This window comes from Falco peregrinus, chromosome 3 (assembly GCF_023634155.1).
Source record: "Falco peregrinus isolate bFalPer1 chromosome 3, bFalPer1.pri, whole genome shotgun sequence".
Taxonomy (NCBI): Eukaryota; Metazoa; Chordata; class Aves; order Falconiformes; family Falconidae; genus Falco; species Falco peregrinus.
In genome coordinates, this window is record NC_073723.1 from 61,614,549 (window position 1) to 61,629,570 (window position 15,022).

Genomic DNA, 15,022 nt, shown 5'->3' on the forward strand with positions numbered 1-15,022 from the left:
GAGCGGCCGCACCGGGCCCGGCCCGCGGCCCGACCGCCAACCGCCGCCGCGCGCTCCCGCCGGAGCGGCCGGCTCAGCGGGCACGCGCGCGCACCCGGGCGCCTCGGGCCGGCGCATGCGCGGGGCGGGTCTCCTTGGGCGGCGCGGAGGGCGCGGGTAGGCCTCAAGGAGAGCGCGGCCGGGCGGGGGTCGCCGTTTCTGCCGCCGGCGCCATGTTCCTGTGCGCTGCCCTGCGGGCCGCGGCCACACGCTCGGTAAGGGGGAGGCAGCGGCGGCCACGCGTCTGGCCCCGCCGGCCGAGGCAGGGCGCCCGCTCGGCTGGAGGAGGCCGCGGGAGGGGTGGGAGGCCGCGGGGTGGGGGCCGGGGCCGGTGCTGCCCTCGCGGTGGGCGGGCGGGCGGGGGCCGCCGTGGCGCGGGGCCTCGGGAAGAGAGGCCCGGTGCCGACGGTGGGAGGGCGCCGGTGCCGGCTGTCTCCCTCGCCCTGGCGGCCCCGGTGCTTGCCGGAGCTGCTCGGCCGGCTCTGCAGGGGCGCTCCCTGCCTCGAGTGACAGAGGCTCCAGCAGCGACTGCTCGGTGCCGATTGCAGGTTATTGGAAAGCTTCCCAAGCGGGAATAAAACTTCCGACTTGGCGTACGTAAGACTAACCACGGGAAGGAAGCCCCTTGGTTTGTTTTTCGGTCCTGAGCAGCCCTTCACGCCAGTTGAAATCCTTTAGGCCAGTGCAGAAAACGGGGGCTCATCTTAGTTCGTCTTCAAGTCTGGAATTTACAGGTGGGGTTCTTGAAAACAGAGCAGTATTTGTGGATAGAATAAAGGGCTTCCATCTGAAGTGCATCCTTTTGAAGGAGCGCCGCATGTGTGTTATATATACTACAGCATCACATCATTTACATGCGCCTTTCAGCATTGTCTGCAGAATTTCAGTTGTATTTGCAGGCTCTGCTAAGGCTTATAAGATTTTTGCCCGAATTTTATACGCTGTCTGGCTCACTGAGGGCAGTCACACTGGCATGTCAGTGCAGTTCATTCGATGTGCCTCAGTCTGTTGATAAAAGACAACAGACTGAGGGTCTCCTGTCACTCAGGAGTGATCTGCAGTCCACAGAGTTACCCAGGTATTCCAGAGTTCATCTTGGCCTCTGACACAGAAATGGCAGATTAATTGCTTTCCTGGCTGCTGCTTTCAGATGAGCCAGAACTAGAAAGCAAAGATGAAATGCATGTGTACAATATAACACACAACTGCAATCCAGTAAATTTCTTCCTGGAAGGACTGATCGTATGACTGCAGCCATCATGTGAAACTATGCTGCAGGTGAAACTACATGACATGCTTCTGAAAACACTGAGCCAGATCAGGTTGCTCTTACAGAAGAGCAGGGGCTGTAGTTCCCTGGTACTTAGGTTTGTATTTCAAATCTGGCCCTGTGACTGTATTTTTGCTAGTTTGATGCTGAGCCACTTGGAAGTCCCACAAATTGTATATGGTAACAGAACTTAAGTAGTTGAGGGATATTTTTTTTTTAATATGCTATATTTCCACTTTGAAGGGATCTCAATCTTGATCTAGAATCCAATGTAAAAATTTATGTAAAATTAATTTTCTTGATCAGTTTTGTCATGATGGATCCAGACAAAGTACTGAGAATAGCTGAACAGAACTTGCATATGGGTCTGTGTGTGGTTATTTCATGTTTGTGTTTACGTTTGTCTTCTTATGCCTGAAGAAGCATGTAAATGTAGAGAAGAATCTTCGTAGTAATGGTAGCTTTTGCAAACTTTAAAGCGTATGTGATGTAAAAATTGGAAAATTATTCATGAAATGTTTGATAAGAATTTGTTCAAGGCACATAAATCATAAATTAAGCTGTAGCAGAATGTTACCTGTTTGAAGTTAAATCCTTTTAACTTCTACATTGTCTGAAATGGTCAAGGTGAGTTAAGAAATTTGTTCTCCTAATAGTACAGGAGAGCTGTTAATAGTCTTCTTGAGTTGATTTAAATTATTAATGATGACAGTAGAATTAATGGCTTACACTTAAATAGAAATCAAGCTGGGTCTGAAAGCAGCTACTAGCAGTATGTAAATTATTAACTATTAATACTATCTATTTTCTTTGTAGATAAGACAAGTCCGATACTTACATAGAACAGCAGTGTGCAGTGCCAGTGGAGGAGCCTTATTTGTGGTATGTAGTTTTCTACCTTACTGTAAGGGGGATGTGTAAGAAGAGTTTGGCATATGCTTTTTTAATTTGCCTAAAAGTTTTTGATGGGCAGAAATTTACTATAGAAGCCTGCTGGCATTTGCGAAGAAGCGTTTTTTCCAGTAGAACTTTTCATTAGAATTGTGACGGAGAAGCAAAAAGGCTTGCTTATTTATTTGGCCTTGTGTTTCTTTCCTTATATAGTAAAAACTCTTTTATTAATAGTAATGGTAATATTAGCAGCATTTGTATGTGATTGCAGATGAGAGTTTGCTTAAACTTTTATCTCATTATGAAACAGGTTTTGTTTCCTTTTTTTATTGAGTTTGTAATTGAAGCTCATGAAAATTTTTGCAGGCACAATTTCTTGATTTCTAAAATTTGCTGCAGAATTACCCTTAGGACCAGGTGTTGAAAAGTGCAATTCTTGCAATTCTTGTTTATATTATATTTGATATAACATGTTGCATAATGATTTATAATTGAGGTCATTAGGCATTATCGTAATAGTTATAAATAGTAATAGTGCTTGCAAAAAAGAAAAAGCCCTCAAATTTAACTGTGTAAAGCACGTGCGTTGGCTCTCTACCTCTGAAGAGAACCAGAAGCATCTCAGAGAGGTGTGTTCTGTCCTGTTCTGCTCCATTCAGAGCTTTACCTAGTCTGCAGTTTAACTGCTGAATAATTTGGGATTTTTCCAACAGTTGGTAGAAATCACCACTGTACAAAACTGACAACTTTGAAAGGAGATGCTCAGCATTTTTTAACAGATTTTTGTTGTTGTTGCCTTTATGCAGCTGTTTCTACAGCTTTTTAAATTAAGATGAAGTTAATGGAATTACAGTACATGCTTTGGATACATTTCCAGAAACCTGAGCAGGCATTGATGATTTACAGAGTGAGAGCTGGTATTCAAGGGATAGAGGAAACGACGTAGGCTGACAACTGAGGAAACTTCAGATGTAGTTTGAGGTTAGTAAAGACAGGCAAAAGGTGTCATTTGTACCCTAATGGATGTTGGTGTCTGGCTTATTTGCTGGAGGGAGGAGCCTGAAAACAGAAAGCAAAGTAGAAAAGTGAAGTTGTCTGTTTTAGTTTCTTGTGATTTGCAACTGTTTATTTAATAGCATCAATTTATTTTTATTCTGCAACAGGATTTTTGCTAGAAGAGCATAGGAAATTGTTTTTGTGGGGGCTTGTTCTCTGTGTGTGTGTTGAGTTTTTTTAATAGGGTAATATTTGTTCTGTGAAGTAAAAGGCTATGGGAAGAAGACATTTGGATGTCATTGTGTGTGTGTGTGTAGTTGCCCTAACTACAATAAAAACCTTCAGAGCAAATTTCAAGGGAAACTAGTCCTGCTGATTTGAGCTAAAGGCATTATTTTAATCAGCAGTAGCTGTTTGTATACAATCAGAAAATGGGTCATGTGTGTGTGTCCATGTCCCATTTCTCTAGAGGAAAAAACCCAACATGAAAAAGGTCTTAGCAGATAAAGGGTCAAACAAAGGCTGTGAAGAACCGCTTGTGGAGGAATAGTGTGCTTACCTGGGAATAGCTGTAACCTGTTGTGGTGGTCCTCTTTGTATGTCAGTTTACACACAAATGTCTTTGTTTTGTCTTGCAAAGCATATTGGCGCTTCTTGTTGCACTTGCCACGTATGAAATCTCTATGTGAGGAAGGGAAATGCATACAGTGTCTTTGTTTTGTAACAGCAGGGGACCTGGTGGTCTAATTAAAATCTAGTATTAAAAGGCAGTTCTAATCTCTGTGCCTCTGTATCCCTTTGCAAACTTTTTTCATGCAAGTTTTTGCCTTACATCTTATCAGAAACGTACAGAGATAAGAGAACTTCTACTGAAACCTCGTTTTATTCTGAAACAGCAAGAAGATACTTTCTCTCAACCATTAAACTCAGTCTGGTGCCGTCACAGGCAGCTGGATCACACTCCAGAAAGAACATATCAAATTCAAAACTAGATAAATTGTTTGCCCATAGTAATATGAGGGCTGCTCCAAATCTATCATTTCTGATGGTTAGGGAAGGCCTGATTACAAAGATACTTTTATTTATAATAGTTATTTTTCTTTCTTTAAACATGCCCTCTCTATCTTTGACTTCTGCCTGACTTGTAGCTGTTAAAAGGAGGTTAAACTTAACTGTTGTACTTTGTGGGTTTTAATACATGAACTGAGTTTCCTTAACACATCAACTGCCCTGATGTTGCCTTTGTCATAGGGCTGCACAGGGATTCAGTAGAGAAGGTTACAGAATTGCTAATTATATTTTTTGTTACTTGTGAAATGGTCAGTTACTTGGGTCTGAGAGCACTTCCAGTGTTCTTTAAATTAAGAGGTTTATATGTGGAGTTCTGCTGGAACAGTGAATACTTGCCCTTTGGAGAAGTAGTAAATTTCTTTTCATTGCTGATTTGATACAGACTTTTAATAGGTTGTTGCCCTAAACATAATTTCCCCTGCAGACCATGCAGACCATTTTGATTTACAGTGTTTTTTAACTGGCATTCACTGCAGGGTACAGGTCAAATTTCAGCCAGCTTTTTTGCAGTATACATGAAAGCTAAATCATTCTAGTTATTCTATTGTAATTCTTCAGTGCTCTTTAATAATTGTGTCAAGAAAGGCAGATGAATAGATCACTGAAAAAGAAAAATAAAATGGCCCAGGTTGGTGTAGCAAAAAATGTGAGATGACCATCCAGCAGCCTTAGTACCTTCCCTGGGAGAGTACTGTGATCTATGGGGACAGCGTGGCTTGGGTAGGCCTTCTCAGTGCATTTTTCACACTTTTAAGTAGTCTAGGCTGGATGCTGCAATACAAATATGATACAGTAAAGCTATGCATGGAATCAAAACCTATTGTGTAAGACTTCAGGAAGTTGCAGAGCGCGTGAAAGGGTATCGGAAAAAATGTGTGGATAGAGTTTGACCTTGCATTTCAAGAAACTGCTGTAGTTGGCATATATGTAATTGTATTTAGTTTGTGTATGGAGGAAGCCTTAATATATCTTGTTTCTTTTTATAAGCATCTCTTAGATGAGGAAAGGTTGAGAGAGCTGGTCTGTTAGAGAAGGCTGAGGGAGTGGGGATCTTATTAATGTCCATAATACCTGAAGGGAGGGTGCACTGAGGGTAGAGCCAGGCTCTTTTTAGTGATGCCCAGTGACAGGACCAGTGACAGCCTCAGAGAACATCAGGAAACACTTTTTTAATGTGAGGGTGACCAAGAACTGGGACAAGTTGCCCAGAGAGGTTGTGGAGTTTCCACAGAAGGTCCGGAAGCCATCTGGACATGGTCTGGGTAAGCAGCTCTGGGTGGCCCTGCTTAAGCAGGGGGGTTTGGCCCAGATGACTTTCAGAGGTCCCTTCCAACCTCAACCACTCTGTGATTTAAGACAGTATTTTTTCCAGTACTATGTCCTGAATTGTGATCTTTCTCTGCAGAATCTATAGCCTAAAAAAAGGCAGAAATGCACTCGCCATTTAGAAGTAAGTGAGATCGTGCAGGTCTCTGATAAATCATACAAATGGAAGACTAGGGAAAAGGTGACTGACAAATTCCTAACAGCTTGCTAAGCCTAGAACTCTGTAAACTCTGGATGAAAACTATGAAACTTACCACAGCACAGAATTGGGTGAAGCCCACTTAGAATGGAGAATAAACAAGGTGATATGATCGTATTCAGTGTTCAATAAACAAGGTGATATGATCGTATTCAGTGTTCAATAAACAAGGTGATATGATCGTATTCAGTGTTCACCTGTGCTGTAGCTTTTACAGTGCATCTTGGAGCCTTGCTGCACAGAACTGACTGTGACAAACCAGCTTCTGATATAAAGTATTTATTATTCCTTTTCACTTGTAGGGTATTTAAGGATATCAGTTTAGAGATGATAGACTGAAAGGAGCAGCTGTTCTAGACAAGAAGATTTTAATAAATATACTTATTTGAAAACAAATTCAGATCAAGTACAATTGTAACTGTATGAAATAGCTATGGAAAGCAGACTAGCAGCCTGAAATAAAACGGGCATGCAGATTTGAGAAGGAAAAGTTAAGTTATGGAAATACTTATCCTTTATCCCCTTGTATTTGGTCTGTGTAGTTGCAGAACAGATCTGTAAGGGGAAAAAAATTGAAAGTTGCACAGTATTTACTATCAGTTTTTAGCAAAAAATTGCTGATGGAGGAACTTTCATTAAAATTGGTATCAACCCACTAACACTAAATACAAGGACTCAAATCCTTTATCTGGAAGGGTCAGTATAAAAAAATGGCAATTGTGTTCCTAAAACCTGTTTTATGTTGTCTTGTAGACCACACAATAGACAATTAATTCATACTTCATAAAATATTTGTAAAGGGAATTGGTTATCTTTCTGTAATTCCTGTTACTAGGGGGAAGTCAGCCTTGGTGGAGAAGTGTATATTGACTGTAGTTTTATATTTGACTTGGAACTGTAGTAGGGATACATGTTCTCCAGTTGATGATGGCAGTAGTACTGTCTGCTCCAGGATATAGGCAGGATAAGCAAAGGGAATCTCTCACTAGACCCAACAGATGTAATTGAAGTTAAGTTTTTCGATAATTCCATATTAAAATTTCTAAGTCCAGGAATAGCTGTGGACCATACATACTTTCATTTCTGCACTGATGATGGTCTTTCAGTAGGTAAGTATCTTGCAATGTTAAAAAATTTCATTAAATCCTTTGCTGCTTAATAGAATGCAGTGTGGAAACTGCAAAATCACCCTAGGTTACTTGAGATAATGATCAAAGTCAGTGGAGTGGGTTTCTTTCTCCTAAATATACTTTTAAAGCTTTTATTATTAGGTAGTTGTGGATTACTTTTAACATCAAGCCTCAGGTATAACTTGTACTTTCCTCAAACTTTCTCAATTTGAAAATTATAAAGTTTGGAATGAAGCTTAGCTGTGATTATTTCAAGGATACCATAATGAGCTGCTTAGAGATAACTGAAATTTTTGTGCAGGAAGTTTCTTTGGTGGATAAGGATTTTCATCAGAACTAAGATTTTATTACAGGAAAATGTCAACTTTCTTCAAGACTTCCAAATTTCTATTTTCTGAAAATAGAAGAACTAATTTCAGTTTGATGTTTCCTTAGAAGACCACCTTAAAAACAGTATGATAGAGTATCTTATTTTGGAAATCTTAATTCAAAATTCTGCTTCTTCCATTCTGATTCAGAATTGTATCTAAAATTAAAATGTTTAAATCCAATACAAATCAAAAGTTGATGTTAAAATGAATTAATAATGTGTTTGAATGTGCAAACATTTTAGTTGCATAGTAAGCTTCTTGATGAATTTTAGAGTATTTATAGTTAATGTCTCACGGGAAAAGAAAAAATGGGCTGTTGTGTTAGTCCCTTGCTGTTTATTAAGGTATTAACCGGAGGACTCTTAATCTACCCGAGATGAATTTGAACATAATTGCCAAACTGTATTAACAGTGTTTAAAAAAATGTATATTTTGATAACACTGTATTCCTCAGGAAATAATTTTTTGAATAGGAAATAAGAGGAATAAGTCATTATTTTTGAGTGATGAAATAATTATCAGTATTTTTGATAACTTTCCCAGAGATATTTAATCATTTGAGTACTATGAAATTTTTATCTGGAATATATTGGTTTTACCCAAGCTACTCAACTGTAACTGTCTAATGAGAAGATACTTTACAACAGTAAATCTGTCCTGAATAATTTCGACAATCCCTATGTTTACACATTTTTTTTCTTTTTCTGAAGCACAGAGATAGTCCTGAAAATAATCCAGATACTCCATTTGAGTTCACACCTGAAAACCAAAAGGTATGCAGACAAACAAAGTTAAATACACAGACTTTGTCTTCACATCAGTACTGATACCTTTTCCCTCTTTCCCTTTAAAAAGCGAATAGAAGCAATCATAAACAACTACCCAGGGGGACATAAGTCTGCAGCTGTCATGGCAGTACTAGATTTGGCGCAAAGACAGCATGGATGGTTGCCCATATCAGCTATGAACAAGGTATTTGGTAATTAATTGTGTTTCAAGCAGAATAATACTGTTTTCTTTAAATATCTTGCTATAATATTAGTATACTAGTGTAGGAATTTACATGTGGTATAGAATTGTGAGAATTTCCTATGAGAATATGTTTTAAAAAATAAAAGGGAAGACTAATGCAGAAAACTGGGGGCTCTGTTGTTTACATAATGTTAGCTCATTGCTAGAAATTGCAGACAGAAGAAAAATTACATGAGCCCTGTTTAGATAGGCGCTTTTCCCAGAATCATCCTGCAAGTAGGAACAGAAACTTGAAAGATTTGGTTCACTGCTGAATTTGGGGAAAGAAGAAAAGAACAATGGAGTTTTTCTCCTCCCAGATCAGTGGCACAACATGCATTGCTAGGATTGTACTCTAGGCCCGTAAAGGCTTCTGCAGAGCAGTGTTAGTGTAGTATGTGTCATGAGTGTTGTATAATGCCTCACAGAAAGTGCCCAGAAGACTTACCAAGTTATATATTAAAATGGTTTCAAAATAAGCAAGCAACTACACTGCTCTGAGGTGACAGGTTGCATGACGGTAATCAGATACCAAGAAATAAAAATTTCTGGTTTATATTCATATCAATAAATCTGTCCTATTTTGTGGTGCAATCTGGCATATCAGTTTTAAAGTGAAAAGTGTTAAATGCAATCAAGATGTGCTGAGTGTCAGTGTTATAGAAATTATTGAAGGAGTTAAGTGCACATTTAGGGAAGGGCAACATATCTGCTAACTGTTTCTACAGTGTAACATAAAGCCTCAAATCCCCATTACTACTGAATGGGGCAAGTATTTTTGTTTATTTCAGTTTTGGATTGATACTATATTTTAGAGTAAATAATCTTAAGATATTTTTTTAAGTGAACAGATATTTTCCATGGCTTGTTACTTGTCTGCTATAGAGACTGGAACGTAAAACAGTTACCCTTTTGAAAACAGAGCCAGTTCTCAACCTGAGCAGTTTGCCAGGGTTCCAGGTTAATGAGGTCAGGGATACTTGCACCAGAACTGGCTTCCTGGAGATTGTGCTTCACTGTGATGCCAACCTGCAGATGCAGTTCTGGTGTTTCTTGGGCCAGCCCTGGTGTGTCGCAGAACCTGAGACACACCTGCTGTATCTGAATTGGGTGAGCTAGTGCCAGCCTGTAAGTATCCCATAACAAAAAAGTCCTATGTGGGTTAGTGCAAGCAGATTCATACAAATTTGTTCATTCATACAGCAAAGGAGAAGTATAGTATGAGCTGGAGGTGGCAGTGAAAGCTAGAACCCAGCTGACTCCTCACATCTGCTTGTGCATGGTGCTAGATGCTGGAGGGGAATTGCCTTGAACTCCACACTGCTAATCTGTGCCTTAGTGACCAAGTTTGTGCTCGAGCTGGGTGACTCCAATCAGAGTAACTCAAGTGCTTTTTCTTGGCACTTGAATACAGTTGTGCTTTGATACCCATCTCCTTCCTCTCCTTTATCCATTACCAACAGAGGACAGGTGATTTTACTGAAATGGTGTGTTAAATGCCTTTACTAATGCCCTGTGAGAATTCAATATAGTGTCTGTTTTCCCCTTGTTACAGGTTGCTGAAATTTTAGAAATGCCTCCCATGAGAGTATATGAAGTGGCAACCTTCTATACAATGTATAATCGCAAACCTGTTGGGAAATACCATATTCAGGTCTGCACTACCACGCCTTGCATGCTGCGAGATTCTGATAGTATTTTAGAAGCCATTAAGAAGAAACTTGGTATGTCACGAATTTATAATACTTTTTGTGATTTTTTTTTTTTACCTTTGCTTAATGATACTGAAGTAAATTTTTTCATATGGTGGGGACAGAGCAATAGTATTGAAATTATAGAGTGAAATAATTGGAAAACAGGCACTAAACACTTCACATTTCAGATTTGGCATTTATTCTTTATTTTTAATAATTTCAGTGCAGTAGAGCAGAAAAGACCATTGTCTGGAGCACCATTCAGTGGTCTTAAAGTGGTTTTAAGGGCAGTTTGCCAGGAAATACATTATTCTAGTATGACTCTGGACTGAGAAAGTAAGCCCTATCCCGTATATAGGAGAGGACTTTGAATGCTATGGGGTACTTTTTTATATGTGAAGTAAGATTTTAAGGTATATGCTGTATAAAAGTTGTTTGTGAGGGTTTTTTTACTTATATAAGGTGATAGAACCATAGAATGGTTTGAGTTGGAAGGGACCTTAAAGATCATCTAGTTCCAACCCCCCTGCTGTGGGAAGGGACACCTTCCACTAGACATAAAGGGAGGCCACTATAAGGTCTCCTTGGAGCCTTCTCTTCTCCAGGCTGAACAACCCCAACTCCCACAGCCTGTCCTCATGCAGGGGGGTGGGGTGGCGGTGCTCCAGCTCCCTGATCATTTTTGTGTGGCCCTCCTCTGGACTTGCTCCAACAGGCCCACGTCCTCCTTATATTGTGAGGCCCCAGAACTGAACGCAGTACTCCAGATAGGGTCTTGCAAAGACCTGAGTAGAGGGGCAGAATAACCTCCCTCAACCTGCTGGTCATGCTTCAATGCAGCCCGGGATTCTGTTGGCTTTCTGGGCTGTGAGCCCACATTTGAGTCATGTCCAGTCTTTCATCCATGAGTACCCCCAAGTCCTTCTCCTCAGGGCTGCTCTCAATCCACTCATTGCCCAGCCTGCATCCATGTTAGGGATTGGCTGTGTTAAACTTCATGATGTTCACACAGGCCCGTCTTTCTAGCCTGTCAAGGTTCCTCTTGATGGCCAACGTGATGTTAATATACCTTAAGTATTCTCCATGGAAAAAGTCAATTGAGAGTACTGCATCATACGAGATACAAGGAGAGCTCATGGGTTTTGTGTGTGGGTTGGCTTTGGTTGTGGGGTTTTTTCATCCTTAGGTGGTCATGCGGAGGGGGTAAGATCAGCAACTAACAACATTTCCACTTCTATGAAGGCACAATCTGTGCTAACATTTCCTAAGAATCACTGTGGTAAGAGCTGCAGAACAGCTGCTTGTTATCTTGCACTTCATATATTCTGTTGTCTGGAAAAGGCATATTTAGATTAAATTTGTCTTAAGTCTGTTACTGCAAAGGTAGCTTAATTTTAACTGAAACTCTTAAGCTTGAGAAATTGAAGCATTAAGGATTAATTGTGTAGCTCTTACTGAGACACAGACCTTCCTTAAGACTTTTACTAGTCCCCCACTCCACACACACACACCCAACTATGGAGGAAAACTGCTTTCAGCATTCTTCCTTCCATGGAATATTTTGTCAAGATCAGATTCTGAGATGTTATTCCAGCTAACCTGCCCTCTGGGGAGGTTCTGTATCGCTACAACAATAGTGTGTCATGAAGTTAACTTATGTTTACAGAGTTGCTGCATAAATGAGTCTTTGTGTATAAATTTGGAACTTGTTTATGAATTTGTAGCTAACAATGTTAATGCTTGGATCTGTTTATTTGGGAATTTAATACTCAGCACTGCATATTAACATATTTCGTATCGGCATGTGAAAGCTATGTTTTCCCTATTTTTCGATTCTATTGCATGGATTACTAAAAATGTTCCTGAGTAGAGCTGTTCTGTTTGTTAGAATTGTCATTTCATAGTTATTTTTAATAAATCATACCTGCAGACCTGTAAATGAGGTCTCAGAAATGTATCTGAAAACAGACTTCACAGTTTATTAGAATTTTTAATGGAAACATGTTGGACGTATTTAAGGGGACTTAACTATGCAAATGTTTAAGGCCAAACTACAAGTAATGAGAAGTCTATGGAGTACTTAAATTCGTGCTTTATTAAACTCGTTCAATAAGCATTGCTGAACCTAGTATTCTTTATTGGTTTAGGTATAAAAGTTGGGGAAACCACACCGGATAAACTCTTCACGCTGATAGAAGTGGAATGTCTAGGTGCTTGTGTAAATGCCCCGATGGTACAAATAAACGACAATTACTATGTAAGTATTACATTCCCTTTTTAAAGGTTAAACTTTTTTGCTGGGTTACCTGTACTATCACATGTTTCAGATTGTGAAGTTTTGGTCAGTTACTTCAGATTCCTATTGGCAGGGACAATGTTACAACCTAGGGCATCTTTTAGTTTCTTGGACCCTTCCTAGAACACTTCATCTGTATCACAGTGTGTCAGTGTATTTTTCCTTTCAGTTACTGTCTTGATTTATACAAGTGGGACAATATATTTTTGGTGGTAGTGGTCTGCCAATAATCTGGAATTTTTAAATAGGTATTTGATAAGCCTTTAAATGTGCTTTAAAGCAGTCTGTTAGAAAGCGTGGACTGGTTTAACGCTATTTTTGAACTTCTGGAATTATTATGACTCATTTAGATGCCATCAGACCAAAGGAGTTAATGTATTGACTGAATCTAAATATTTAAATATTCTTTAAAAAAGCAAGTTATTGGTCTGACTAATATTTTCAGAACTGTTCTCTTGAACTGTATCCACATTTTTTTATCACAGCTGACCCTATTTTGCAGTACATGCAACAGCACGTGTATAGTGTGTAGGCAGAGATCCAGCTCACTAATGTACCAAGGAAGCTGGAAACACAAACCAATGTTAGAGGGGACCCACATCAACACTGTTAAGTTTTAACATAGCTTCTGCAACTATATGTAAAACAAATTTTTCACGTTAAAATGACAGTAGGCTTTTTCATTTTCCTTATTGTTTAAACCAGTATGTGTGTTAATGGACAGGATCAGAATTACCTATGCTAGGTTAACACCTAAGAGCACAATTTTGAATGCTGCAGTTAGCACAATTGCTGACTATTTTTCTGTTTTGTCAGTGGTGGTTGGTTGATGATTTATTTTACTTTTTTTTACAGGAAGATTTGACACCCAAAGATATTGAAGACATAATTGATGAACTAAAGGCTGGGAAAGTTCCTAAACCTGGCCCGAGGTATATTTGTATAATACTGGCTAATCAATTGAAGCCTGATCCTTTTCAGAAACTAAATTCCTGTTCCAGTGATTTCAGTTCACAACCTACAGCTAAAAAGCATTAATTTACTGAACAGAATGGCATGCTTTCTGTGCCTTTCTATACATTCAAAGCCAAAAGGAACAGGAAAGAACTGAGAATTTTGATGTTATTGATGACTGACTGGAGGAGTGAAAACATCAACTCTGACTTGGCTTAGTACTTAACAGGTGAATGATATCACCTGTTGGAAATTTTTTTTGTCTTGATCATTTAAATCAACAAATGCCTGTTGGTTGCTTGGGGTTTTTTTTATTTCTGACAAAAAACAGACAGTGAGTTTGTTAAAGTGTTATTATTTCTGAACTTTTCTTATCAGTTATTTCCCACTGTTCTTTATTAGCCCAACTACACATATGCTTATGTGATGGTGGAATTAATTTGACTTGAACGTGTTAGCTATTCCTGTTGATTCTATAATTTTTTTTTAATACAAGAACAATCTTAAAACAGGTACAGTTTCCAAACACAGGGAAGCATCACTAACAAAAATCACTGATACAATTGGATACTGCCTTTGGTATTACTGGGATCAACATCATGTGTTGGCTGGCCAACCTGCAAATAAATGAAAGAAAACTAGTGGTCCTGTCTTGCATTTCAGTCAGAAGACTTTGTCACTACCTGATTTAGAATCCTTTTGATTTAAGAGTAGCATTCTGAAGGAGGAATAGGAAGAAAAGAAAAAAGTGGCTTCAGCCTTAAGTCAGATTTTGTAACTTGTCTTCTATCCAGTGATTAAAATAGTATCTGAGATTATAACAATACCAGTAATGAAAAAAACTGCTTTTATTTTTCAGGAGCGGACGTTTTTCTTGTGAGCCAGCTGGTGGCCTTACTTCTTTGACTGAACCACCCAAAGGACCAGGCTTTGGAGTTCGAGCTGACCTCTAAGGATTTTTGTAATACAAAATGAACTGTCTAAAAATAATAAAGTAACTTTAATCTCAGTAAAGTGATGTATGTGCTATTACTTTTTTTAAAAAATGAAGAATGCAACAGCAAATAGTGTATCTTACTTGCTGTGGTTTTAACTCCTGTAAAGCATAATCGTAATTTTGGATTATAAGAAAAGTGGTTCTGTAAAGTGACTCGCTAAGAGAGTCCACTTATGGTCACTGAGAGGTGAAAGCTGCATCTTTTGATCTGTCATTGAAAATTCCTTCCACTTTTTTTCTAAGGTTCTTTGACAAAGCATTAAAACTGACTAAATTACAAATCTGGTAAACGCATAATGAAACAAATTGAAAGGAAATTATCTGTCACAACTTCATCACAGTTTACTTTTAATTGCAATTCAAAAACTATTAAAAAATGGGAAAGGAGATCCAAGCTGCATTTAAAAAAAAACAAACTGGTATGTTCAGTAAGAAGTGGTTCTTCTTGAGTCACCATTCAGTGGCCAGGAAAAATGAGAAAATTACCTTTTTTTGTTACAAAAAACCTCCAACCATATAGTGGTAGTAATCTACTAAAAGAATGTACAGCAACAAGAAACAACTTCCTGTACAAATTCACTCAATACAGCCAAGGTATGCAGTTGGGGGCACTTTAATACATGCGTAAGCGTAATATATGAAACTAGATCACAGATCCTTCTCTGACCTTACTGCTGTGTATCAGCTACTTTTAAGAAATCTGTGTGAAATTGAGGTATTCCTCCCAATACAAAGTTGAATTGACTGCATATTAACACAATATCTATGCTTATAAAA

General features: G+C 39.1%; 1 protein-coding gene across 1 annotated transcript; it reads left to right on the forward strand.

Moving 5' to 3' along the window:
* Positions 1-73: 73 nt before the first annotated feature.
* On the forward strand, positions 74-14,661 carry NDUFV2 (NADH:ubiquinone oxidoreductase core subunit V2). Its single transcript, XM_055800843.1, has 8 exons — positions 74-254; positions 2,126-2,191; positions 8,004-8,066; positions 8,149-8,265; positions 9,860-10,028; positions 12,146-12,255; positions 13,150-13,226; positions 14,108-14,661. Exons 1-8 carry the CDS (start codon positions 213-215, stop codon positions 14,199-14,201), a joined length of 738 nt encoding a protein of 245 aa, XP_055656818.1. The 5' UTR covers positions 74-212; the 3' UTR covers positions 14,202-14,661.
* The last annotated feature ends 361 nt before the right edge of the window (positions 14,662-15,022 follow it).

Excerpts from the sequence above, each read along its gene's own strand:
- NDUFV2 (XM_055800843.1), top strand. The coding sequence starts at position 213 with ATGTTCCTGTGCGCTGCCCTGCGGGCCGCGGCCACACGCTCG. Across the intron at positions 8,266-9,859 it reads CCATATCAGCTATGAACAAG|GTTGCTGAAATTTTAGAAAT; the intron begins GTATTTGGTAAT and ends CCCTTGTTACAG. Across the intron at positions 12,256-13,149 it reads AAATAAACGACAATTACTAT|GAAGATTTGACACCCAAAGA; the intron begins GTAAGTATTACA and ends TTTTTTTTACAG.